At 37.4% G+C, this 25,324-nt stretch overlaps 1 protein-coding gene across 2 annotated transcripts; it reads left to right on the plus strand.

Annotated features, from left to right (window-relative positions):
- The first annotated feature begins 448 nt into the window (after positions 1-448).
- Positions 449-23,360, plus strand: slc35f4 (solute carrier family 35 member F4). 2 transcript variants are annotated; one of them, XM_039666834.2, is made up of 7 exons: positions 449-845; positions 16,614-16,914; positions 17,505-17,724; positions 19,674-19,799; positions 19,913-20,105; positions 21,367-21,456; positions 22,680-23,360. In XM_039666834.2, the coding sequence occupies exons 1-7, from the start codon at positions 593-595 to the stop codon at positions 22,919-22,921; spliced, it is 1,425 nt and encodes a 474-aa protein (XP_039522768.1). In that variant the 5' UTR covers positions 449-592; the 3' UTR covers positions 22,922-23,360. The 2 variants fall into 2 exon arrangements, with proteins under 2 accessions (XP_039522768.1, XP_039522778.1); XM_039666844.2 differs by lacking the exon at positions 449-845 and adding an exon at positions 8,966-9,321.
- Positions 23,361-25,324: the final 1,964 nt, after the last annotated feature.

Below are 25,324 nucleotides of genomic sequence, written 5' to 3' on the forward strand. Positions count from 1 at the left end.
AAGCTGGAGGCTAACTAACAGTAACATCATCATTACACACACTCGTGTCTCCTCTTTTGTAGTAACGACTGCACTCCACTGCGTCCACATCTCCGTTATATCCGAATCTTCTTTTGAACAGGTTCGTTTTAATGATTCATTCAAACCGAATCGAACAGCGTTTGTAAATCACAGGAGAAAAAACTGTGATGTGGCTGATAAAAAACCTTAACCAAAAAAAAAAAAAAAACATTACAAAGTCGTCGAAAAAAACAGACCAATTGCATTACTAAAGTAGGCTACAGTACAGTAGGCGATCTAAAAGTGTATTTACCACAATAATTAAAATTAAGCTGTTCACTGAAACGAACCGATTCGCTCAAATGAATCAGACCTCCCAGTGTTTACTATCATCTGTTCGGACTCGGAGCAGCGTAACGCCCCCTGCTGTCTGGTGCACGAAACGCGCTGTGTAAGTTTCACACAACAACCCTGAGAGACTCCTCAAAGAAACGTGTGCTGGAATTTGACTCGGGTGATGCTCTCAACAGCGGGTTTCGTATGGTTATCGCTTGTTACTTGAAAGCTGCCGTTTTGCCCGTTCCGAGGTAAAATGAGCAGCACGGATATACAGGATTCGGGAGAGGAGCCTTGCCTTCGCCTGGAGACCCTACCGGGCAAGAGCCCACACATACCGGTCAAGAGCCCACCACACGTACCGTTACCGGGCAAGGCGTCTTCGCAGGTGAACAGCCGCTGGGATCGAGCGCCTCAAGTGACGGCCAACGGGCTCCATGACATTGAGGATCGGATTTTACGAATTACAGGCTATTATGGCTATAACCCCGGGTACTCCAGCCACAAAAGTAAGTGTTTAAATACACACGCGATAACAACAAATGTAGCCTTATAGTCGTGTCGAGATCAAGTGTGTCACTGTGGTGGCCTTGAACGATGAATCTATACGATGTGAATGTGGAGAATACACATGCTGTGTTCAAAAGTTATGAAGAATAAATAAATCTGATCGACACAAGAATTTAGTCTGCTAAACTTTCTAAGTTTTAGAAAAAGATGGAATGTAGAATAAAACAGAATAGGTCCGGATGGGATGAAATAACTGGATATAATATTATGTATTGGTCAAAAGTTTGGAAACATTTTTAATGTTTTTGAAAGAAGTCTCTTATGCTCATAAAGCCTGCATTTATTTGATCAAAATATTGTGACATATTATTACCATTTTAAATAATGGTTTTCTTTTTGAATATACTTTAAAATATAATTTATTTATGTGATGCAAAGCTGAATTTTCAGCATCATTACTCCAGTCTTCAGTGTCACATGATCCTTCAGAAATCATTTTAATATGCTGATATGATAGGCTACTTAGTTATTATCAATGTTTGAAACAGTTGTGCTGCTTAATTTTTTTTTTCAGAATTCATTGATGAATAAAAATTTAAAAGGAACAGCATTTATTCAAAATAGAAATCTTTTCTAACCATATAAATCTTAACCATCACTTTTTTCACTTTAACACATACTTGCTGAATACAAGTAACCAATTAATTTCTTTCAGAAAAAAAGAAAGGAAAAAAAATCCTAAAAAATGGTTAACAGGTTATAAAAAAATATAATTTATTTCATTATTTATTTCTCAAATTGATAATGACTGATTATTAAATCAGTATTTTTATAAAGATTTCTGAAGGACACTTAAGACTGGAGCAATGATGCTGAAAATTCAGCTTTGCATCACATATTATAAAGTATAGCCAATTCAAACAGAAAACCATTATTTTAAATTTTTATAATATTGAACAATATTACAGTTTTTCTGTATTTTTGATCATATAAATGCAGGCTTGATGAGCATAAGAGACTTCTTTCAAAAACATTAAAGATAGTAATGTTTTCAAACTTTTGACCGTTATATGAAGGAATAAAAATGGAAATTAGATTTGAGAAATCAGATTTACTAAACACCTTTTAAAATGACAATGTGAGTAGAGTGATGATCGGATCCTAATTATAGGTCTCTGTGCTTTTCCTGAATTTCAATACCCTCAGTCTATTGTAATGCAATCGAAAGAGTCTCGACGCAGGACAGATTTAAGGTTCCGCTTTTGTTAGCAGCATGCAGGATTATGATTTAACACATGAGCCTGTCTCTGGTGTGCCGATATTGCACTGGTGCAGTAAGTACATGAATCATGTGTAATGAATATCAGTATGTGTGTGGATGCATTTGTGAGTGATGAAGTCCCAGAGGACGATGGATGGTAATAAATCTGTACTGGATTCATCTTTGCCATTTGCACGTCACACAGAACGGGCTGTGCCAGATATGCAAATTAGAACAACAACAACAACAAAATCAGATTGAAATGGCTTTTCAAATGAAGACACAAAAAAGTTATTTCTATGAGCACTAAGTTAAAAGATAAAAAAGACTGATATCAGCTAAAACGTTTTTTCAGAAGGTTTTTATGCAAAGGTGTCACATTGAAATGTTTCCCCTGAGACTGTGTTTTAAGACCTGACTCAGCACCAGTGTTGGGGAAAGTTACTTTGGTAGCACTTTATTTTACAGTCATGTTCACCATGTACTAGTACTTGTATTAATTACTGGGTTATAATTAGGAACCTAACCGTACCCCATTTAGTTACCTTATATTAACCAGGCCTAACACACAGTAAGTACACATAAGTGCACATGCTGTAAAATAAAGTACAACTGTTACTTTAAAAAATATTTTTTTTTGTTACAATATTGCATGAAAAGTCCCCTGAAAATCCCTGAAAAGTAACACATTTTCTTTACTTGGTTATTTTTTTTTATAGAAATGAATGTGTTACATTATTTTTGCATTTATTTTATTGTTTTGCTTTTTCTCAACTGTGCTGAGCTTGGTTAGTTTTTAATAACAAAAAAAAAAAGTTGTAATTTTGGCAAGTGTAAAGGCCTTTTCACACCAAAAGTGAAATGAATAAGCAACAGGCTGGAAATGCAAATTCAATAAATAAACAGAAAAACAAAGTAACTTGCATTACTCTATCCTCAATCCCCTGTATCATCATTTAACTTTTTCCTCCTCACTTTAGGACTTTTTGACAATGCAAGAGGCTCAAAGTATCCAAAAGAGACTCTGCAGTCCTCCTTCATACCTTTAGGTGTCACTGCTGGACATTGTTATTTTGTTAATTAGGTCAAAAAGCCAGCAAAAAAACTGGACCGCAATACCCATTTCTAACACTAGCTGTAAATATTACATATTGCACCTTTAATGCATAATGCCATGCCATGGTGTTCTTACATGTACAACTGTACAACAAGTTCTCACAACACATAATAAATATGCGGGGGGAAAGCGGTTTCTTAACGCGCATTTGAATGAACACAAAACTCAAGATCATCTGTGCTAAAGCATTACATCAGTGTTGTACAACAATTCACATGACCGCTTCCATCATAGACTTCACTTTCTTCCATTGTAGTGAATGCCCAAATATGCCAATGACAGACTGTGTGCAGTAATGAACATGAGGTAGAGCCGCGATATCAAGGTCCCTGCAGTATACAGTTTAATGCTGAACAACTAATTATGTCGGTGTGAAATGAAAATACAGTTATCGAAATATAGAAATTAAAGTTAAAGCTTAAAATCTCCTACCAAAAATCCTGAAAAAGTCCATTGGTGCCTCAGTGATTACTTTGCTCAGTCAATCTCAGCTGTCAATCATGACGTCAAACTCCTGTTTTTATAAAATCAAATATCTAACTAAAATCAAACTTAGTTAAAAAAACCGAATATTTGAACTTACATCAGCGTGATAAAAACTACCTTAAATGACTGAAACCATCTTTGGGGGGAAAAAATTAATGTGTAGCCTAAGCCTTTGTCTCACGTCCCATTAGAATAGAGAGTGCAGGCCAGGGTTTAAGACCTACTGTGTAAAAAAAAATTGTTACTGTTTTTGTGTTAGAGCATATAGCTGTTAAATGAAAGTTTTATACTGTAGCTGACATTACGGTATTTAGCTGTTAATTTCAAAAATGGTAACACACCGTATTTTTACGGTATGATGCTTGCAACCACAGCTGCCAATAGTTTACCAATTTTTTTTTACCGTTTAGGATTATTTTTTCTGTGGCACACTTATCTGCGCATTTTCAAAATGCACATCAGAATACAGTAGTTGGATGCAAAAGCGTCTGAGATTCTGCATGTTCCATTACCTTTTCCAATAACTTGCCCGATCACATCGGATCAGACTAAAATAACCGATGAAGCTTTAGAACATGCTTATGACTTGTGCTCTGGAAACTTTTTGCAACATTTTGCTAATTGCCCAAAAAAACTCGCTTTAAACCCATTTTTCATTAGAGCACGAAAGAATCATCCAGCATAGCTTTGTCAGAAATCTGTGTGTCATCTGTTGTCTTCTGACCTCTTATTCTTGATGTCAGTGATCATCTTATATCTGCAACGGTCGCTCTTTGACTGCAGACCACCTCGCCTAGAGAGCTATTTTTAGAAACGAGTCTAATGGGACTCTTCTCATCTTCTTAGGCAGAGCGGCGCTGTTAACTGTGGGCTCACATGGGAACTTTACAGACTTCTGAAGTAATCGTCCCTGAATCACCTTAAAAAATAAAAATAATGTTCACACTTCAAGTTTTAACTTATTTTAGTGGAATTTTAATTCTCATTTTGTTTTTCTAAATATGTCTATTCCGTATTTATTATTTTTAAGTTACTATTTTGGTAACACTTCATTATAAGGTTCCATTAAATATAAAAAAAATTAGGAGACTTTAAAATTCAGTCAGTGGTTAGTATTAGGTTTCGGGAATGACTATTTGACCACAACGAATCATAAGGTTTGAGTTCAGAGAGGAGCTGCAACCCCTTTGCCTGGACACAAGGTGTCACTCCTCTCTTTTTACAGTGGCTGTACAGAGGTATGATATACCTATCAGGGAGATAACAACATGAAGGCACCGGACTACCAAGGTAGTTAACCACAAATATGTTACCTTACATTCTATGTATGTGCTGTAGAGCACAGAGCACAACACCGGCATTCTGGATAGAGACGCAAATTAAGTTGGTGTCTTGAACCCTTGCGCATGCGTAGTAAATGTATAACCTGTGGGGAAAAAGGCGTTTCTAAACCTTATTTTGGGGCAAAGTCATTAAAATTTTTCAGCGATTTTTATCATATTTTACTGCTGTTTCTGTACATGCACTTGTTTTGTCCTGGTGACCAGTGAAAGTTTGACTCTCTGCCCATTCATTTAGATAGGAGCCTGGTCTTGTTAGTCCAAAATAGCTGCCCGGAGGCGTTGCCAAGATGGCTCCCGAGTGGCATGACTTGCCTAGAAGGACTTTGGTTTCAACCACGTATAGCAACAAGTGTTTGACACTTAACGCCCCTACCTTAAACTAATGAAACTAACCAGCTGAACATTGATCCCTAGATCCAAATCATTGGTTTAAACTGCAAGATGTTTTTATAGCTAATTATCTGAAAATGTGAGATATATCCAGCTGCAGAACCGCAGCACCAGCGGTTTCAAAATAACAGAACGGAAGTGGAGGCGGAGCTCATAGTCTAGATAGAGTTGCGCTGCCTATACATTTAATTTCATTTGACTGTATTATGTGATAATATTATTAATGTGTACTGTAATTTATGTGTTGTTATAAATAGTACTTAAAGACATAGTAGGGACATTTAATGTCAAATATACTGTAGTTATTCTTCATATAAAGTTCAAAATAAACATTTAATGCAAAGCCTCTATGTGAAAACCAGTAAGACATTTGACAACAGAACAAGCATGAAAATTCAGTAATTTAGTTTAATGATCAATGCTAAAATGCCTTGATTATTAGGGCAATAAAAAGTCAAAATTATGAGATAAAAATTCTAATTATGAAATAAGTCATGATTATAAGATAAAAAGCCAAAAGTATGAGATACTAAGTCTTAATTATGAGATAAACAATTATTTCATTAAAAAAAAAAATCAAACAATATTGTCAGTTATGACTTTCTATCTCATAAATAATTTCTATTTTTTGTCATAATTATCTCACAATTCTTTTTATCTCGTAATTGACTGTCATAAGTTTGACTTTATCAGATAATTATGACTTTTTATCTCAAGATTTTAAATCTCCTAAAATCAATGTTTTGTCATAATTGACATTCTAATTTTTTTTTTAATGTTGCGGAAATTGACTTCTATAGTTGTTCACATATTTATTAACAGGAAAGACCAAGACCAAGTTTTTGAAATCTTTATTGAGCCTAAAGTGATAAAGACAAGAAAGTATATATTTATGGAGATATAGCTCCTCGGCTCTTGTAAGTCTTTTATGGTGTTTTGACCGATTGGTTATGAAGTGTGTGTAACACTCAGCGCGTGGGTGCACAACTCTTGTCTCGCACTCGTCTCGTAGAACGCAGCTAATAGACGTGCATAAAGGACGCAGCAGGTCTGTGGACAATGGTGGAGGAACATGGCACTGATCTAAATGACAAAGGTGCTGAATGAGGCCGCGGTGGCAATACCGAAGGTGGAACACAAGGGCCAGGCGTTGCTATGGCAGGGACGAGAGAGGAGGGGGCATCGGGACGAAACAACAGGCATCTCAAATGGCAGGTGTCCATTAGAAAAAGACCTCTGAGTATAGGTCCATGTGTGTGCTTTTTATTTTCAGTGAATTCTGTCGCTTAAAGAGCTCCTAACATAGCATTTGAAATGTTCCTATTTTTGTTTTCGGAGTTCCCAAAAACAGTTTAACGTGCATGCAAGGATAAAAAACACTTTATTTGTCTTATAATATGCATTTATTTTTGCCTGATTTGCTCAACGACTCCCAAATGATTCGTTCGACGATTCATTTTCCCAAACACCTCCTTTGAGTGACGCGAACCTGCGGCGATTGGTCAAATGACCCAGTCAGTTGTTATTGGTAAACCGTAGGCAGAGATTGTCGGAAATGGAACGGCCATCACCATTAATGGATTATAGCTTGTCAAGTGTTGAAAATTGTAAACGGTGTATGAACAAATGTGTCAGAAAAAGTGCACTTTCCACACGGTCCCTTACTCGCGTTTCCGTCAAGAGCGAGCTTTCCCGGCGAAACTCACAATGCGGCGGCTTTTGAGGGGCAGTGCTTATTATATAGAGCGAAAATACGGAAAATTAAGCTTGTGAAACATTGTTAGCCTTGCCTTTTTAGCGGCAATGGTGTTTAAATAAATTTTGGCTAAGTCGTTTAGGAGGTAATTGCCATTTTTTAGTGAATATCTGGGGAATATCAAAAACAAAACTAACTTTACCCTGCTTAGAAGCTGCGCGGAGTGTACACAACACACAAAACACAATATAACTATATTGTGCATGCTACAGAAAACATAACAGCAAACATTATTAATATTACTTACAGATTGTGATTCGAAGGAGGACGAACCTGATCCATATACACTGGATACTGAGCCCTCCTTCGGGAACAACCGACTTGCGAATCCACATTTGATTCGTTTATATTTTTGAATGATTTGTCATTAAAATGATGAGGACACAAGGTTCGGGCTATACTGTTGTGGTATCGTTGCAGCTGAAGTATTTGAATGTGTTAGACTTCAAGTTTGCACTTCCGTCTGCGTGCGCAGTTGTTGGGAGCGGCCAATGAGCTAATGTTTCGTATCTACGTCACTACGAAACAGCTAATGACTAATTTCAAAAGCAATTCATTTCATAGACCCAGAGTCGACTCTCACTTTTGAAAGACAATAACTTTATATACGGTGCACTTTCAGATTTATAAATCTTTGCAGGATGTTTTCATTCCCTTAGAGCTATATTCCACGCTACATGAACATTAATTTTCAAAAATCCATGATAGGGGCTCTTTAATGGAAGTAGATTATAGTTTAGTGAGTGCAATATATTAATCATAAATCACTCGGCGAGAGAAAAGTTAAGTCATTAAAAAAGCTGTGGTTTAATTTTCTCCATGGCATCACAATTCACAAAATATATTCAGTCCTGACACAATCCATCATCAAGTAAATGTGAATATAATCTTAGACTTGAACTGCGAAAATATAAGCTGTCTTTTAAGATTTCTCTCTCAATGCACTGCTGGGTTGTATGCATGTGCTGCAAACACAGCAAAGATATTGACAGAAAAGTGTTCTTGTCGTTTGATAACGTTAAGATTGAGCCACTGTAGTCACTTGGACTATTTTAACGATGTCTTTAATAACTTTTCGAGGCCGGCAAGTTTCAATTCCTCAAGAAACCTATGGACTAGTATGGAGGAGTGATCCAGCTCTCAGATTTCATCAAAAATATCTTAATTTGTGTTCCGAAGATGAATGAAGGTCTTACGGGGTTGGAACAACATGAGGGTGAGTAAATACTGACAGAATTTTAATTTTTGATTGAACGATCCCTTTAAGAGCACAGAATTTTCAAAGACAAGACTTTTTATGGAGTCCCACAAGGCTATGTACTCGGTTTTATTAGCATTACGCTACAGAGACTCAGACAGCAAGATGAGACCTCTGCTAAAGCAAGCTGTGAAGGGCCTTCAAGTGGAGCACAAGTGCTGATGAAGAAAAGAATGTGATTGGGCAAGGAGAGAGAGAGAGAGCAAAAAAAAAGCTACTTTTCTACTCTACTAAATCACTCATCTTTGTCTAACTGGCTTTATCAAGCCACTGGATGCTGTAAATATAGAACCGACTTGAAAAAAGGCAGACTGTAAAAGCAGAAAGAACGAAGAGAATAAGGGGAGAGGGGCCAATGCAGCATAATTAGCCCGAGCTGCTTGGTTACCTTCCAAACACAGCAAAGGATACTCTGAGTAGGAGAAGAGGCGGGGACAGAGAGAGAGACAGAGAGAGATATGAAGGGGATGATTGCATTCCACACACACTTGAAGCCCAGTCTCCCTAGGAGACGCAGGATAGCAGCATGACACTGCAGCATCTACACTAGAGCAAAACTGTGCGATTTTATGTCACGTTGAGAGTGTGTGAGAGCCAGAGAGAAAGAGAAGTTCAGTTAGCAGAGAGAGCAAAGTAAAAGATATCAAGAGGAACAAGAAAGAGACTGTGGGAGTGACAGGAGAGATGCGCGTGGGGATGAAGTGGGTTTGTCGGAGGAGTTGAGCCGTGCTGCTCACTCGAACACACACACACACACACATTTCCAAAAGCTCGGGAAGGAGGATAGAATGAAGAAACACTCGGCCCGAGTGGCCCCTCTCAGCTCCTATAGCGCCCAGGTGCTCACCTGCCCCATCTCTGAAGGTAAAGCGCAATGTTTGTGTGTTTCTGAATACAAAGTCGTCCCCAGAAATTAGCTAAATCTGAGCAAAACTTCCCTTGAAGATGAGGTTAAAAATTGTTCAAAAATGTATTTTTATTTGAAACCTTTTTTTTTTTTAAAAAAAGTTTTAGTTTAGGACTAGTGTTAGAGTTTGGGTAATGGTTAAGCTAGTAATTATTATTATAAGTATGTATATTCTCAGTCAGATAGCTAAACTAGTGTGTGTTTGAGTAAGGAAAGATTGTGTACGTAAGAAAGGAAAAAATACAAAATCATGGTGTGAAATGTGTTGAGTGTGTTTTTCTGTGTGTGTGTGTGTTCAGTTTCAGAGCTTTGTGTGTTTGCAACTAAGCAGAAAAGGAGCCACCTCAGCAGTTTATATCACATTTTCAGTATTAAATTACCTTTTATTTAATGATGTACGGTTTGTCTATTTAAGCATGATACAGGTTTCATGATGCTGTGGGGTTTTCAGAGTAACACTTTTCAATAAAGTCTCATTTGTTCATGCATTAACCAACTTTAACAGTGAGCATTTTTTTTAAAAAAATAAACATTATTTAATACAAATACAATTGTTTATCTTGCATTTAGTGTTATCTCTTCATAAATACATTTAGGCTGGAGGGACAAACAGGAGTGATAATTCATTTTCAGTGTTTGTTTTCATTGTTAATCTAAGTTTATGCTGTACAAAAATTCTGTAAACGTCTGTGTTTCATTGAAAATGTGTTTGTGCTTAAGATTGTGTGAATCGTGCCGTTTCTTGCCTGTGTGCTTGTGTTTGGTTAAGCGTTAAATAAACAGTCCAATCCTCGGGGATACTGTTAAAGATGTGGTTTTACCACAGAAGAGTCCATTAGGATGTCTAATGACTTTAGTTGTGTTTTGGTGTTGACTGTGGTTGTGGCCATCCAGCACGCACAGTTGCATTATGGGATTGTGATGTTACTGGTTGCAGTTTTTAAAACTTCCCGGTAGTGCCGTTATGCAAATCTGAAGTAGTAGCTCAATTTACAATAATAACTGATGTCTTGAAGATTTTTTTTTTTAAATCCAAATTTTGGTACATACTGGATTGGTCTCAGACAAGCTGATTGATTTTATTAGTTTCAATAAATGCCTATAAATTAAAGCTTCTGACTAATTCTAGGTTCAGATTTAAAGGGATAGTTCACCCAAAAATGAAATGCATTAACCTGCTGGAAGTATTCATCAGAGGAGGGGGACATGGTGGCCATAAAGGGATGGACATGGTCAGAAACAATGCTCAGGTAGGCCGTGGCATTGAAACAATGTCCAATTGGGACTAAGGAGCCTAAATTGTGCCAAGAAAACATCCCCCACACCATTACACCACCACCACCAGCCTGCACAGTGGTAACAAGGCATGATGGATCCATGTTCTCATTCTGTTTACGCCAAATTCTGACTCTATCATCTGAATGTCTCAACAGAAATCATGACTCAGGCAACATTTTACCAGTCTTCAACTGTCCAATTTTGGTGAGCTCTTGCAATGTAGACTTTTTTTCCTATTTGTAGGAAACCTCGGTTGTAACGAGTGGTTATTTCAGTCAAAGTTGCTCTTCAATCAGCTTGAATCATTCGGTCCATTCTCCTCTGACCTCTAGCATTAACAAGGCATTTTCGCCCACAGGACTGCCACATACTGGATGTTTTCCCCTTTTCACACCATTCTTTGTAAACCCTAGAAATGGTTGTGTGTGAAAATCCCAGTAACTGAGCAGATTGTGAAATACTCAGACCGGCCCGTCTGGCACCAACAATCATGCCACGCTCAAAATTGCTTAAATCACCTTTCTTTCCCATTCTGACATTCAGTTTGGAGTTCAGGAGATTGTCTTGACCAGGACCACACCCCTAAATGCATTGAAGCAACTGCCATGTGATTGGTTGATTAGATAATTGCATTAATGAGAAATTAAACATGTGTTCCTAATAATCCTTTATGGTGTGTGTGTATAGCGATTGAGTCTCTTCAGAAAATTTTGGACTAAACCACTTGAATCATTTGGATTACTTTTAAGATCTCTTCATTAACTTTTTGAAGCATCAAAGTAATAGTTGCGTTGCTGTCAATGGAGGGACAGAAAGCTCTCATATTTCAGCAAAAAGATCTTAATTTGTCGAAAGTCTTAACGAAAGTCTTACAGGTTTAAAAATGACATGAGGGTGAGTAATTAGTGACAAGTTTTTTCTTTTTGGGTAAACTATCCCTTTTATTGTGGTTCATTTTTTGTACTGATATGAGGGTGAAAAAATCAAGTCAAAATTTTAATGTTTGGGGTGTAAACGATTCCTGTTCCTTTTAAAAGTATGAACTAATAAAGTTCAAAAAAGTAAAAATTAAAATACAGTGTATTAGTTTTAGAGTCACTGCTTGAGATATGTCAACAGCTAAACTGCTCATCATAAGTCAATGTATATTAGCGATTATGCTTTTGACTCTCTAAAATAGCAATAGCATTTTGTGACGCGCAGTGGGGCGGTAAACCAGGGATTTACCATTGAAGTGACATTTCTGTGCCTCCGCATCTTGGACCTGCGGTTCCCTGTATTGTTGGTTTCTGCAGGTTGTTAAGCTATTCAGTCAAGATATCCGCAGGATATAAAAAGTCTGTCAGTGTGGGTGCACGCTGTGGGAGCCCTTTTTTACAGCCCAAAATATGTCTAGAAAAGTTGTCAGGTATGGGTTTTTTTCTCTTTAAAAATGAAATAATTTGAGTTGAGTTGTCGTTGAGCGATTTCAGATGTTTGCTGAGATAGTTGCATCTAAACATCAGACAGGACAAAGGTGCTCTTACCTAAAGTACATCTTTCTAATATATTAATGCAGTTTTGTGGCTTCTACCAGAACAGAATATTGCAGGATTTCATATAGGCTTTTCAAACTCTGTTGAATTTACATAGGCCTATCTTTATGTCTGGAAGGTTGAGGCATATGACAATCAATTATGCAAAATAGGGTCAGTGTCTTGTTTACTGTTCATGGAAGTATCCAAGGACTTGAGCTAGTGCTTTTCCCTAATGCTAAGTTGAAATCTTCATGTATATTATTCTTTATGTAGTCTTTATATGTTTATTAGAAAGGTTTTATATGGAAAAGAATATCTGTTTTCAATGTTTTATTTTTGCACATTTCACGAAATGTTATTCAAAAAATGTCAATACATTTTAGGGAGTCATATCGCATGATAATTTGAGAGGCTGAACTAACCTTGCCTTGTCATAAAAGGTCAAATGATCTGATATTTTAAGAGACTTATAGGCCCTGTAGCGAGCACCCTTCTGAAACCTAAAATGATATTTGGGACACCCTACGGTCACATGGACTTAATGGACATTAAGTGCACGCGGCAGCCATTGTAAGTCCACAAGACAGTAAGTGCATTTGGGACAGGGCCACACCCAATCATGATGGCATTTCCTGTGTTTGTTTGTTTTGTTTTTTACATGCCTCTGCATGTTGCGCCACATGGCCGTGATTTGGTGGACTAATGTTGCAGTACTCAAGTCTTTGTATCTATGAACGCAATTTTTGATTTATTTTTGAACATGTTATGTCAATACCATAAACACATTAATCTAATACTAATGAAAGATCAGTAATAAATGCTTTTCCACTGTATTTCAATCAGGGTGAGATCCACGGCTTGATAGCACGATCACACAACAACAAATTGGCTTTGTGTGTGTGTCTGTGTGTAGACATTCTTGCTGACCCAGCACACTGCAAGCTAGTGACCATGGGCCAGCGCATGTCATCTTTTATTCCTGGTCTGGTGTAAAATGATCACTCTCAGTCTACAGCAGATCTTGGCTGTGTGATACTAGCGCTCTTCCCCTCTATTCAATCTCCCATCACCTCCCATTCACCACTGCTCTATCTATCTATCCATCCATCCATCCATTTTGGCTTTCTTATTTGGGGAGATTTATTATTTAACAATATTAAATTAATTTTTGATATGTTTTAGCTTACCTCAAGGGCATCCAAGATGTAGGTGTCTTTGTTTCCACAGTATTTTCAATTTTTATATTTTTAGGTCAAACCGTTCTTGTCTGTCAGTCATAATGGAGGTCTATGGGGTCCACCTCAAAGAGCATGCACAGAGAAGTCCAAATTAAACATGATTTAATGACTCGTTATGTACACATTGATGGCCTAAGACACGAAACGAGCGGTTTGTGTGAGAAAACGAACAGTATTTATATCGTTTTTACCTATCTATCTATCTATTAGGGGTGTAACGGTACAGAGAAGTCACGGTTCAAAGAACATTAAAAAGCAACATTAATGTTTGCAAAATGGTACCTGTCTGTCTGTTTCCTGACAGAAATGAGGTGTAATGTTGTCAGTACAGCTTCTATGAAGGAGGTCATGCCTGATGACAGACGGGATGTTTTCTGAATGGCCTATGTTTTCGCGGGCGCCCTGTGGCGTCGAGTTTCTATGTATATCCCACTATATGTGAATGCTTCTCCATGACCCTGTGAAGCTATTTGTGACAGAGCTTGACTGTGCGACGTAGGCAGATTTTAAACGCTGTCCGGCATTACTGCTTCACCTGCAGGTAACTGACACCGACAGCTACTGATCAATACATCCGTACGAACCACAGAGAAACATCAGGGGCAGCTGCACGAGGAAGTATTGGTGAATTTCTCATGAATAAATCACGTCAACAAAGCACATAATTAGCATTTCCTAACCCTGTCTAAAAATAGCCTGTACTCTGTTCCAAAATTTGACCAAGTAATAGACAGGAACAGAACACTGTCGCTATACTGCAGGTAAGAACAGAAAGAAGAAAGAAAGTACAACAAACTTAAGTATATTTGCATTTCCTGCCATAAATATCAGTGTTTGCAGAGTAACAAAGGAATGGTTTTCAGGTTTTTGGCTAAGCATAGTTAGAAACAAAGTTTGAAATTAATTTTTTATATGTTTTAGCTTACCTCAAGGGCATCCAAGATGTAGGTGTCTTTGTTTCCACAGTATTTTCAATTTTGACATTTTTCGGTCAAACCGTTCTCGTCTGTCAGTCATATAACTAATGCACAGAGAAGTCAAAATTAAACATGATTTAATGACTCGTAAATGTAAGTACACACTGAGGGCCTAAGACACAAAACGAGAGGTTAGTGTGAGAAAACAAACAGTATTTCGTTTTACCTCTTGTTAATATCTGAAGTGAACTGAACCACGTCCAACGTGACGCCGGAAGTGATCACGTGCGTATCGTCACTCATCGTTTACATCGAGATTTCGGAAGTTTTACCTTTCACTAAACATATTTAGATAAATCGAAATCGTCTTCCATTGCAATTTCCCGTATATCTAAATATGTTTAGATCTTAATAACAGTGAAAGGTAAAACTTCCGAAATCTCCGTGTAAACAATGAGTGACACAACAATGAGTGACGTACATTTAAGTGTACTAAAGACTTGGTACACTTTTAAATCCTTTATGTATCCACCTTTTTATGACTGGACGGTTTTCTATTTCCTGCTGTCCTTTTTTCACTAATTGTATCTTAATTTCAATCAATGTTTCATCAACCAATTGCCTGGTTTTAATAAATAAGAAGTATATAGTAAACAGATGATCATGACGGAGGCGACAGCGCGCAATCTGGACTTTGGTCTCACGAATGAAACTCGGCGTGACGTTATTATGCCTAACCTCACAAGCCTGAGTTAGAAATAGCCTATGCATCTTTGAGAGCAGACGTAGCAGGAGTCAAGGGGCTAACCAGCCTAACCTTTTAGAACTGTTATTCTGTAGCAGTCGGGATAGAGACTGTCGGATGTTTGCTGGAGATCCATAGACATATACACTAGACCTCACCTGGGGGTTCTAAGCATGCGTCAAAACCGCCGCCATCTTGGAACAGGGGTCTTGTCATAGGAAGTAGCTAGGTAACGCTGCTATCTCTGCCTTTACTTCGAATTCATTGATAGTGGCGGACTTTTGTGCAGCGTATGAAGTTCACGGATGCAATCTGAACTAGGAAGATATTTTAAAAAAAAAATGTAAAAAAATTTTTTTCTTTCTGGAATCAATGATAAATACATGTCTGACCGTTGGAACAAACCAAAAAAACAAGAAAAAAATCGCATTCATGATGATTTATGGTGATTTTATTTGCGTTAGACCTGTGTCTACTACATTGACGCTGATGCATTAAAGTGGAGGGGCTCCCCTGTTTCAAGATGGCGGCTCTATTGACGCATTCGTTCTAATGAACTGCCGTATGCAAGGTGAGGTCTAGTGTATATATCTATGGCTGGAGATCGTCCAGTCATGCATCAGCTATCGCAAAGAAAAACGTTCATTTAGTTTTTATCTGTGATTTAATAAAAAACAACGTGATCAGATCACATTTGATGAATGTTTTTTTTTTCGATTTCGTTTAGCGATGTGGGATGACACAATCTAACACATGGCAAAAAAGACTACCGGCATCGTCGTCATGGCAGCGCGTATTGTTTAGAACAGAAAAAGGTGGATATGACTATCCTCTCTTGCATTATTATTATTATTGTTAACTTTTTTCTTTCTTTCTTTTTGTCTCCTCTGGTGTTTGTTCTGTTCTTTGTATTTCATGTAGTTGTTAATAATTAAAAAAAAAGTACACTTTTATATGTTACAGTACATTTCTGTAAAAGTCACGTTTATAAAAACCACAACACTTAAAAAATGTAAATAAATTTATGCTGACAAATTTATGTTCTAAAAACATTAGGAAAATTGAATTGCAATGTTTCTAAAATGTTAAAATATCCAGTGTTCTGGTTGCAATTAATGTTAGTACAACGTTCTCCTAACTTTTCGTTCTCAGAATATAACATAGCCTACCTTGAAAGTTTATTTGTAATAATCTAAAAACATTAACGTTAACATCCAGCAAATATTAATATCATAAGGAACGTTGTTCTAAGAATGTTTTCTAGAACGCATATTAAATATTGATGTTATAAGAACGTTCTATAGATGTTATTTTAAGAACATTTTATCTTGACATTTAAATACCTTTCTCAAAACATTAGTGTGAATGTTCCCCGTTAACTGGGAAATTATCTACAAAATAACATTTGAATGGACTATGTTAAGCACAGTTGCAGCTGCAGAACAAATATAAAACACAAGGGATTTCATAATCCAGATATATTACAACGGAGATAATGAGGCCAGGATGTATAATGTGTGCTGTAATGGTGCAATACTGATCTCTGTGTTGCAGGAGAGGGGGGCTCAGAATCACATGCAGAGACTCCAGGCAGTGAAACCAGCGGAGAAGCCAGCGCATATCAGACCTGTGCCCACACCGTGCTCAAGGTGCTGGGGGGCTTACTGGTGGTCCTGTGCATCTCCTCGTCCTGGGTCGGCACCACACAAGTGGTTCAGCTCACGTTCAAGTCCTTCTCCTGTCCCTTTTTCATCACATGGTTCAGCACCAACTGGAACATTCTCTTCTTCCCGCTCTACTACTCTGGGCACGTGGCCACCACCAGAGAAAAACAGACGCCCATTCAGAAATTCAGGTCTCAATAAACGAAAGCACGTTTGAATAGGAAGTACAATAGAAGCTGACAGGCAACTGTACACCTATTAGAGAGACAGTTCCCCTAGGGCAGGCATGGGACACTCTGCACTGTCCTGCAGTTCAGCTCTATAGACCTAGCCTAACACATCTGATTGTAATTTTGAAGATTTTAGTTAAACTTTTAGGTATGTTTGATTGGGGAATGGGATGGAGCTACATTCTGGAGGACAATGACACTCCATGACCAGAGTTGCCCATCCCTGCCCTAAAGCAAGGGTCGATGATGGCACGCGAGATCCAAACACACTCGTTAAAAGCTGACGTGTGGAAATATTTTGGCTTCTGAAGTTGAAGGGGGAAAGGAGCTGGACAGTCAAGAATAAAACATGACTAGAATAATTGGACAGTTATTTTTCATTTAGTCGTTTTAATTTCTGCAAAGAAAGTAATGTTTGTATTTTAACCCTTTTTTGCTAATAATGTATTAGTCTTTACGCCAGTTCAGTTCATTTGTTCTTCTGCCTGTTTACAGTTGACATGTACATTATCAAAGTAAGCAAGACATGTTCCTCTCATTTCATGATGTAGGGAATGTAGTCGGTTGTTTGGAGAGGATGGGATGTCTCTGAAGGTGTTGCTGAAGAGAACGGCGCCTTTCTCCATCTTGTGGACGCTGACTAACTACCTGTACCTGTTAGCACTGAGAAAACTAACCGCCACGGACGTGTCAGCGCTCTACTGCTGCCACAAGGCCTTTGTCTTCCTCTTGTCGTGGATTGTCCTCAAAGATCGTTTCATGGGTGTGCGGGTAGGTGGAATAAACCTGACTATTACTCAGCTAGTTGCATCTCAGTTCATGTCTACTTACTAAATTAGCGTTCTAACTAAGCATTAACACAATGTTTACCTCAGCAACCGTTCTAGCAATCAAGGAAGCTAAAATTTGGCAAGAAATGTATTTGGGTGAAATGCTTTAAAAAATGGCTTCCGAAAAGCCATTCAAAATTCAGCAGACTAATTTTTCAATGTGAATGGCCATAGAGGGCGCTATAATGTTTACATACACTCTTAGAAGAAAAGGTTCTATATAGAACCTTAAAAGGTTCTAAATCGATACGTATTTGGAACCCCTAAAATGTTCTATATCAAAATTCAAGATATGGGGGTTAGAAAATGTAAATATTTATATAATTTTATGTAGTTAATCAATATACCACGAAGAGTGCCATTTCAGATTTTCTCCTCCAAAAATCAACATGATTAAAATGTGATATTAAGTTTAATAAACAATAATTTAATTACAACTACAACATTGCAGAATAATGTAATATATGAATGAATAATAGCTTATAAAGAACCTTTGTGCCAAACGGGTTCTTTCGTGTCATTATGGAACCTTTTTTTAGCATAAAATGTCATTTGGAGTTGAGTAAAGAACCCTGTGCTACATATATAGAACCCTTTTTTTGAAGAGTGTAGACATTTTTATTTGTATCTCAGGAATGGGATGAATGGGATAACCTCTAAATTCTTGGCTTTTAGTCCTTCAATTTGGTTTTCATTCTTATTTCAATAAATAAATAGCGTAAAATGGGGCTAAAGGCACACCGGGGTAAAATGTGCATTTGACTTTGTTCTATTTTAAACCACTTGATGGCCACAAATTCACCACAAATTCAGCTCAGCTCTTGTCTTAACTGCTTTAAAAGGGGATGTCAAATGCTATTTCATGCATTCTGACTTATTTACACTGCTAAAGAGTTTCTCATGCTAAACATGGCCAAAAGCACAGTTTTTGAAGACTGCGCTGCTGCGCATGTGCGAATGTGCTCTACTATGCAAGAACGAGCCTATGATTAAATTTGTAAATAAAGCGAAATAACTGAAAAAATAGAAATATTCCTCAGAAGCCATGTCTGTAATTTATATCAAAACATCTAGCATTAATTCAATCTCAAACAGTTACTAGCTAGCTAGTTCTTCAATGGTAGTTAAGCAGCGAGTTATGTCGTTGTACGGGAAACACACCCCTGAGCGAGAGCAACGCCCATCAACGTGCAAGCCGTCGACTTGGTACAGCGTATCTGTCTTTTATAAATCTGATCAAACTAAAGACTCTTCAGAGATATGAAGGAAGCAAAAAGGTACTCAAGATTAACATGAGATTGCTAAAAACTGATATTTACTTTATTTGGTGAATATTTAATTAGCAGGATCGGCTTGATCATGAAATAACCCTTTTGGGCCACATGTGTTTTGCATTGAGACTGATCACGCTGTCAGGGTTTATTTTGTGACAGTGACTGGCTGATTTACATTATCCTTTACATATATATACTTTACATCTAATTTGGATGAATCGCCATTATTTCAGGGAGTAAGCTGAAATGAGTTGCATTATAAGCACCACTGTACCTGTTGATATATTAAATGATTCATGAAATTGGAGCTTGACAATTATAGAGAAGTGATTTTTAATAGATACAAATGGGGGGTCAAGTAAAAAAAAAAAGCTATTATTATGCTTACAGTATGTCTGAATTCTTGACTTTCATTGAACTTGATGTTTAAATTTAGATCTGGATCTTAGGCTAATTACTCCTAGAAAACAGTTTTATATTTTTAGCTCAAATACGAAAGCTGGCAAGTGCAAATCAAAATCGTAAACTCGACCGCACTGTTTATTTTAGTATAAACCTCAATTGCTTTTTTGAAGGCTTCATTGATTAATAATATCTTTGTAATCTTTCCTTTTAGATTGTGGCTGCCATTATGGCTATCACAGGCATCGTGATGATGGCGTATGCAGATGGTTTCCATGGGGATTCCTTTATGGGAGTGGCCTTGGCAGTTGGCTCCGCCTCCACTTCTGCTCTCTACAAGGTCAGTTTTCCTGCTCAGCTGAAAATACTGATTCCCAGAAGACCCCTTGACGAGCATTAAGACTCCTTTAGTATTGATAGGCTTTTACTGCATAACCTCTTTGTAATACCCAGGTGCTGTTTAAGATGTTCCTCGGCAGTGCCAATTTGGGAGAGGCTGCTCATTTCTTCTCCACGATGGGCTTTTTCAATCTTATCTTCATCTCCTGTGTTCCCCTTATCCTGTACTTCACCAAAGTGGAGCACTGGGGTTCCCTCTCGTCTTTGCCATGGGGTTACCTCTGTGGCGTGGCCAGCCTTTGGCTAGGTAACATGGGATTATGGAAATAACTGATTCTTCACTAAGCTAAAAAAGTTGCTGTTTGTCAATACAAGATCTTGATGGAAATAACATCACATCATTTGTTTCCTTCAAGAGGTGGATCATTTTTTTTGTATTGTATTGATAATGCTAAAGTCCAGCACTCTGTAAAGTCTCCTCAAGCACATCCCAAAGACTCTTCATGCTCCTCCTCACAACCATTCTTTCACAATTTGAGCCTGATGAATCTTGACATTGTCATCCTGGAATATGGCCATGATGCGTCTTCCTAGATGGTTGTTTAAGAAATGAAAAGCTACAAACTCCATCAATTAGGGTTAGATGAACTGTCGCCAAACATAATATGCTTGTTTATGCGACACAGTTTTTTTTTAACTAAAAACGGAAAACGTTTTATGCACTTTCAAAGCGCAAGTCAATTATCGTCTCCGTGTAATCTACAAAAACGCAAATTTGTGATAACGGTGGCATCATGCATATGCATATTACGCGTTTAGTCTACTGTATAGAAGCACCGTGTTTCTTAACAAAGTGACATCGCCATCTACTGGCCTGACAGCATAAGATGGTGTTTTTAGTCATTTTCTTGGATCCATGTGAACGGGATTATTTTGACTACATGATGGCGGGACAACCTGTCAATCACAAGAGATCCACCAATAGCAAACCACAACCATCCGCTCAATTCCTGATGGACAAAATCAGGTCCCATCCGGCACTTTTTCTTGTTCGAGAAGCTGTTTAACTCGGATATATACCATTTCATGCCAAACAAGTTTGTATAAATTTACTGCCGTTAAATCTTGCTGATGGTTTACCATTTGATCACTGCATGTTCAGATGTGAGTTAGTGTTGTAGTAGATCAAATACCACCCTCAAGTACACTTCCAAGAGTGCTTTTAGTGCATAGTAAGCAAGAGAAATCAGGTTAGAATCATCAGTTTACACGTCGAAGTAGCATTTCTTTGATATCCAATATGTGCTGCGTCAGATGTGTAAAGCTTGATATAGTAACAGATCCACTTATATTTACTGTATATTTGAGCTGAACCGGAGCTCTGTGGCTCTACGGTGTTTTAGGGATAATGTGATATCCATTAACTTTTGTCACTCGTTCAAATCACGTGATGTTCTCAGTGTATTTAGCCACTTGGAGAGGACTGAATGACAAAGATTCTATATGAGCCAACAAACCATTGCATAAAGTCCCTGTTTCTTATTTCTCTCTCACTCTCTCTGTTGTAGTATTTAACATCCTGGTCAATGTAGGAGTGGTACTCACATATCCTATTCTCATATCCATCGGGACGTTACTCAGTGTTCCAGGCAACGCAGGTGCGTGAGTTTATGCTGTACACCATATACACATATGAATCCAGATATCATCATTCACTCACTCTCATGTTGTTATACTCTCAATAAGACTTTCGTTCAGCTTCACAACACAAATGAAGATCCATTGACAGCTACGCAACTACCACTTTGACGCTTCAAAAAGTTCATAAAGAGATCGTAAAACGAATCCATATGAGTTGAGCAGTTTTCAACATTTTCTGAAGAGACTCGATCACTTTATATGATGAAATGTAAACTGATATTTCCTACTGACACTACAGCTAAATGTTTAAATAACTGTCTTAAAACCCTTTTTTTGCCGAAGACTTTTGCACATTACTGTATTTATGACCACAAACCCTCCCCTAAAACGAAATATGAAACTTTATTATAACTGAGTGCCTTGACTCAAAGCAAACGACTGCACTGCGACAAAGAGGTTGCCAAGGCGACAGTAAATGCTTTAAGATGGTGCTTGTCTTTCGAGGTCAGTGTGTTAGATCTTTTGTTCAGAAAGATTCGCTTGCAACAAATAGTATGATTCATTTGTTATTAATGCTTCAAGTTTGACTGTGTGCTAAATTTTGAATGTGAATGTGTAGATACATTTTATTGTTATAAACAATTTCACATTTTCATAGCCGAGGCTATGAATTTGATTCGATTTTTGCCTTCATTAGCACAAATAGTTAAAGTTCGCATTTATTTTGAAGTCAGCAAACTGGCACTCGATGGCAATTACTATTCATCTAAAGAGAACTCGCCCTAAAATATCAGCAACTAGTGCTGATCATTTCTTTATTAACGGTAATGATTTTTATTTCACAGGAGTTAATTGGTTGCATGGCAGAGAGGACTTTGCTAGAGTCATTAAGTCTCACACACTGTTTAGACAGTGTGTGGACACAAATTCACATTTTAATTGTCATTAAATCATGTTTAATTTGGACTTCTCTGTGCATGCTCTTTGAGGTGGTGACCATAGACCTGCATTATATGACTGACAGACAAGAACGGTTTGACCTAAAAATATCAAAATTGAAACTACTGCGGAAACAAAGACACCTACATCTTGGATCTCACCTACATCTCAAAAATTAATTTCAAAGTGAACTATCCCTTTAAGATTAAATTGAAATGCCCAAAACCATATGAAACTGACAAGAATTGAAGAAGTCAATTTTTTTTAAGAGAAACTGTCTGTTTTCTACCTCTGTGTTCAGCCATCGACGTGCTGAAGCATGAGGTGATCTTCAGCGTGGTGCGTCTGGCTGCGACCTGCATCATCTGCCTGGGCTTCCTCCTGCTGCTGCTCCCCGAGGAGTGGGACACTGTCACCCTGCGCTTCCTCACCACCCTGGCCGACAAGAAGACGGAGGAGCACGGCGAGGAGCTCACCGAATCCAGCGTCCACACGCGCAGCCGGAGCAGAGCCAACGGGGCCGTGTCCATCCCCATGGCATGACCTTTGACCTTTGACCTGTGAACGAGTAGCCAGACATCAGCATCCATCCAACATGTGACAGCCTTAGAGAAAAAAGAGGGAACGGTTTGATTGTTTAAAGGGTTAGTTCACCCCGAAATGAAAATTAGCCCATGATTTACTCACCCTCAAGCTATCCTATGAGGATATGACTTTCTTCTTTCAGACAAACAGAGTCGGAGATATATTATTAGTTTATTTATAAAGCACATTTCGTACTGAATTGTAATTCAAAGTCCTTTATAGAAGTAATTAAAATAATCAAAATAACTTCAACAGATGCATAGGAATTAAACTAGCATGCATAAAAAATAAGAATAACAATAAATAAAGATGTATATAAAATATATTAAAACTGAATCTACCCGAGTAAGACTAAAACTACCTGAATCACTGAACTTATATATATATATATATATATATATATATGTATGAAGAGTTCAGATGCAAAAGCCTCTAAGTGCCATTTGAAATTTTCTTCTAGAATGATCATTTTTATCAAGCTTGTATATTTAATTTCAGTAATTTCACTTAAATGACAATTCAAGTGAAATTACTGAAATTAAATATACAAGCTTGATAAAAATGATCATTCTAGAAGAAATTTTCAAATGGCACTTAGAGGCTTTTGCATCTGAATTCTTCATACATATATATGTATATATATATATATATATATATATATAACACAGATGGTGTTTGGCTGAAAGAATAAATTTATATGTTCACATAAAGGCAATCACAGTACTGATGATGGCTTGAGAGTGAATAAATTACAGGTTCATTTTAATTTTTGGGTGAACTATACCCTTCAAGGAAAGAAGACAAAAGAGAAAGTGGAAGGAAGGCATTTTCTTTAATAAAAACTTCTTTAATAGAGATGACAGTGGAGGCTTGAGTGATCCCCGCTAAAACAGGGATATTTACTGACAGTATTTTTTTATTTCACCGAAGGGCCATAGCACTCTCTTCCCTGCCGTTTCTATGGGAAGATACGCATCCATTCCATAGAAATGGACATTGAGACTTTGTTTTCCCGCTGCACGCCGTCCCGCACCCCTGCACCCCTCCGCTAGCCCCCTCCCCATGGAATGTATTCTATGAATATAGACTCTGTCAGGGCCAGTTCGGCTCACTGTACACACGAATGCATTCAGAGATCAGATCTATATGTATATGAAATATGAAGATTATTTGCATTGTATGTAGTAGTGTAATATACGTAGGAGAAAAATATTATGCTTTAATGAATAAGCCTTTCTTTTCCTTTTATAATAAAACGCAAAAATCAAGATCTGCTTTGAAAACTGCCTGTCATGGTATTATTTGGGGCATAAAGTGTGACAGTATGTATTGATTCAGTATTCTAACGTAAAACACATATAGGCCTGGTTTCACAGACAGGGATTAGATTAAGCCAGGATTTAGTTCAATTAATTGGTATTTAAGTAGCTTTTATTAAAATGTGCCTTAGAAATCTTGAGACAAGATTGACTTAGGAATACTCATCATTACCTCACTTAAACACACTGGGACACCTTCACAGTCCTGTGACAGCTGATCTGTGCGAATACATATAACGACCTTGCTTTCTTGGAAATGTAACGAGATGTGAGCTGAGTGGGCAGGAGGAACATCTTCAGAGCGCTGGAGAAGCCCATTAAATCAAATGAGGCAGAGAAAGGAAGAGAGGGGTAACAGGAGGGGAGGAATATGGAGAACAGAGGAAGTCTTTAAATCCACATTATGGGGCCTAGTTTGTTCACCCTGGGACTGGGAGGTGCTGATAACCCTCCATGTGCTGACACAGTTCAACAGGAAGATTTACAGTATTTTTTATGAACACATACTTCCATTCAAATGAAAAATTTGGGGTCGGTATAGATTTTTAAAATGTTTTTAAAGAAGCCTCTTATGCTCACCGAGACTGAATTCATTGAATCAAAAAGACAAATATTATTCACATTTAAATTATAAATTAATTTCTTGTAAAATAAAAATATTTTCTATTTTATATCATTTTAATATGCTGATTTGGTGCTCAAGAAACATCACGAACACAGTTATAAATGTTTGTTATGCTGAATAGATGAAACTCCGAGACCTTTTTTTTCAGGATTCTTTGACGAAAAGAACGTTCAAACGTATTTGAAATAGATTTTTGTTTTTTTTGTTTGATCTGTCACTTTTGATCAAATCATTTCTATTTACATTGAAAAATACATCTTTATAAATATTTTTGGCCATATTGTGTATGTTTAGGGAACTTTGTGTGAACATTCACATATATTTAAGATGACCTTTGACATTATTTGACATTCAGGCTACAGCATTTTTATTCCAAATAAAACTTTGGGTAGAAATGGTATTTATAAAAACCAACAA

Source organism: Pimephales promelas, chromosome 15, assembly GCF_988280905.1.
Source record: "Pimephales promelas chromosome 15, fPimPro1.hap1.1, whole genome shotgun sequence".
In the NCBI taxonomy this organism is placed as follows: Eukaryota; Metazoa; Chordata; class Actinopteri; order Cypriniformes; family Leuciscidae; genus Pimephales; species Pimephales promelas.

Bases quoted from the DNA above. Each gene is read 5' to 3' on its own strand.
- slc35f4 (XM_039666834.2), top strand. From the start codon at position 593: ATGAGCAGCACGGATATACAGGATTCGGGAGAGGAGCCTTGCCTTCGC. The intron at 17,725-19,673 runs GTAGGTGGAATA...CTTTCCTTTTAG, and splicing joins ATCGTTTCATGGGTGTGCGG to ATTGTGGCTGCCATTATGGC. The intron at 21,457-22,679 runs GTGCGTGAGTTT...CTCTGTGTTCAG, and splicing joins CAGTGTTCCAGGCAACGCAG to CCATCGACGTGCTGAAGCAT.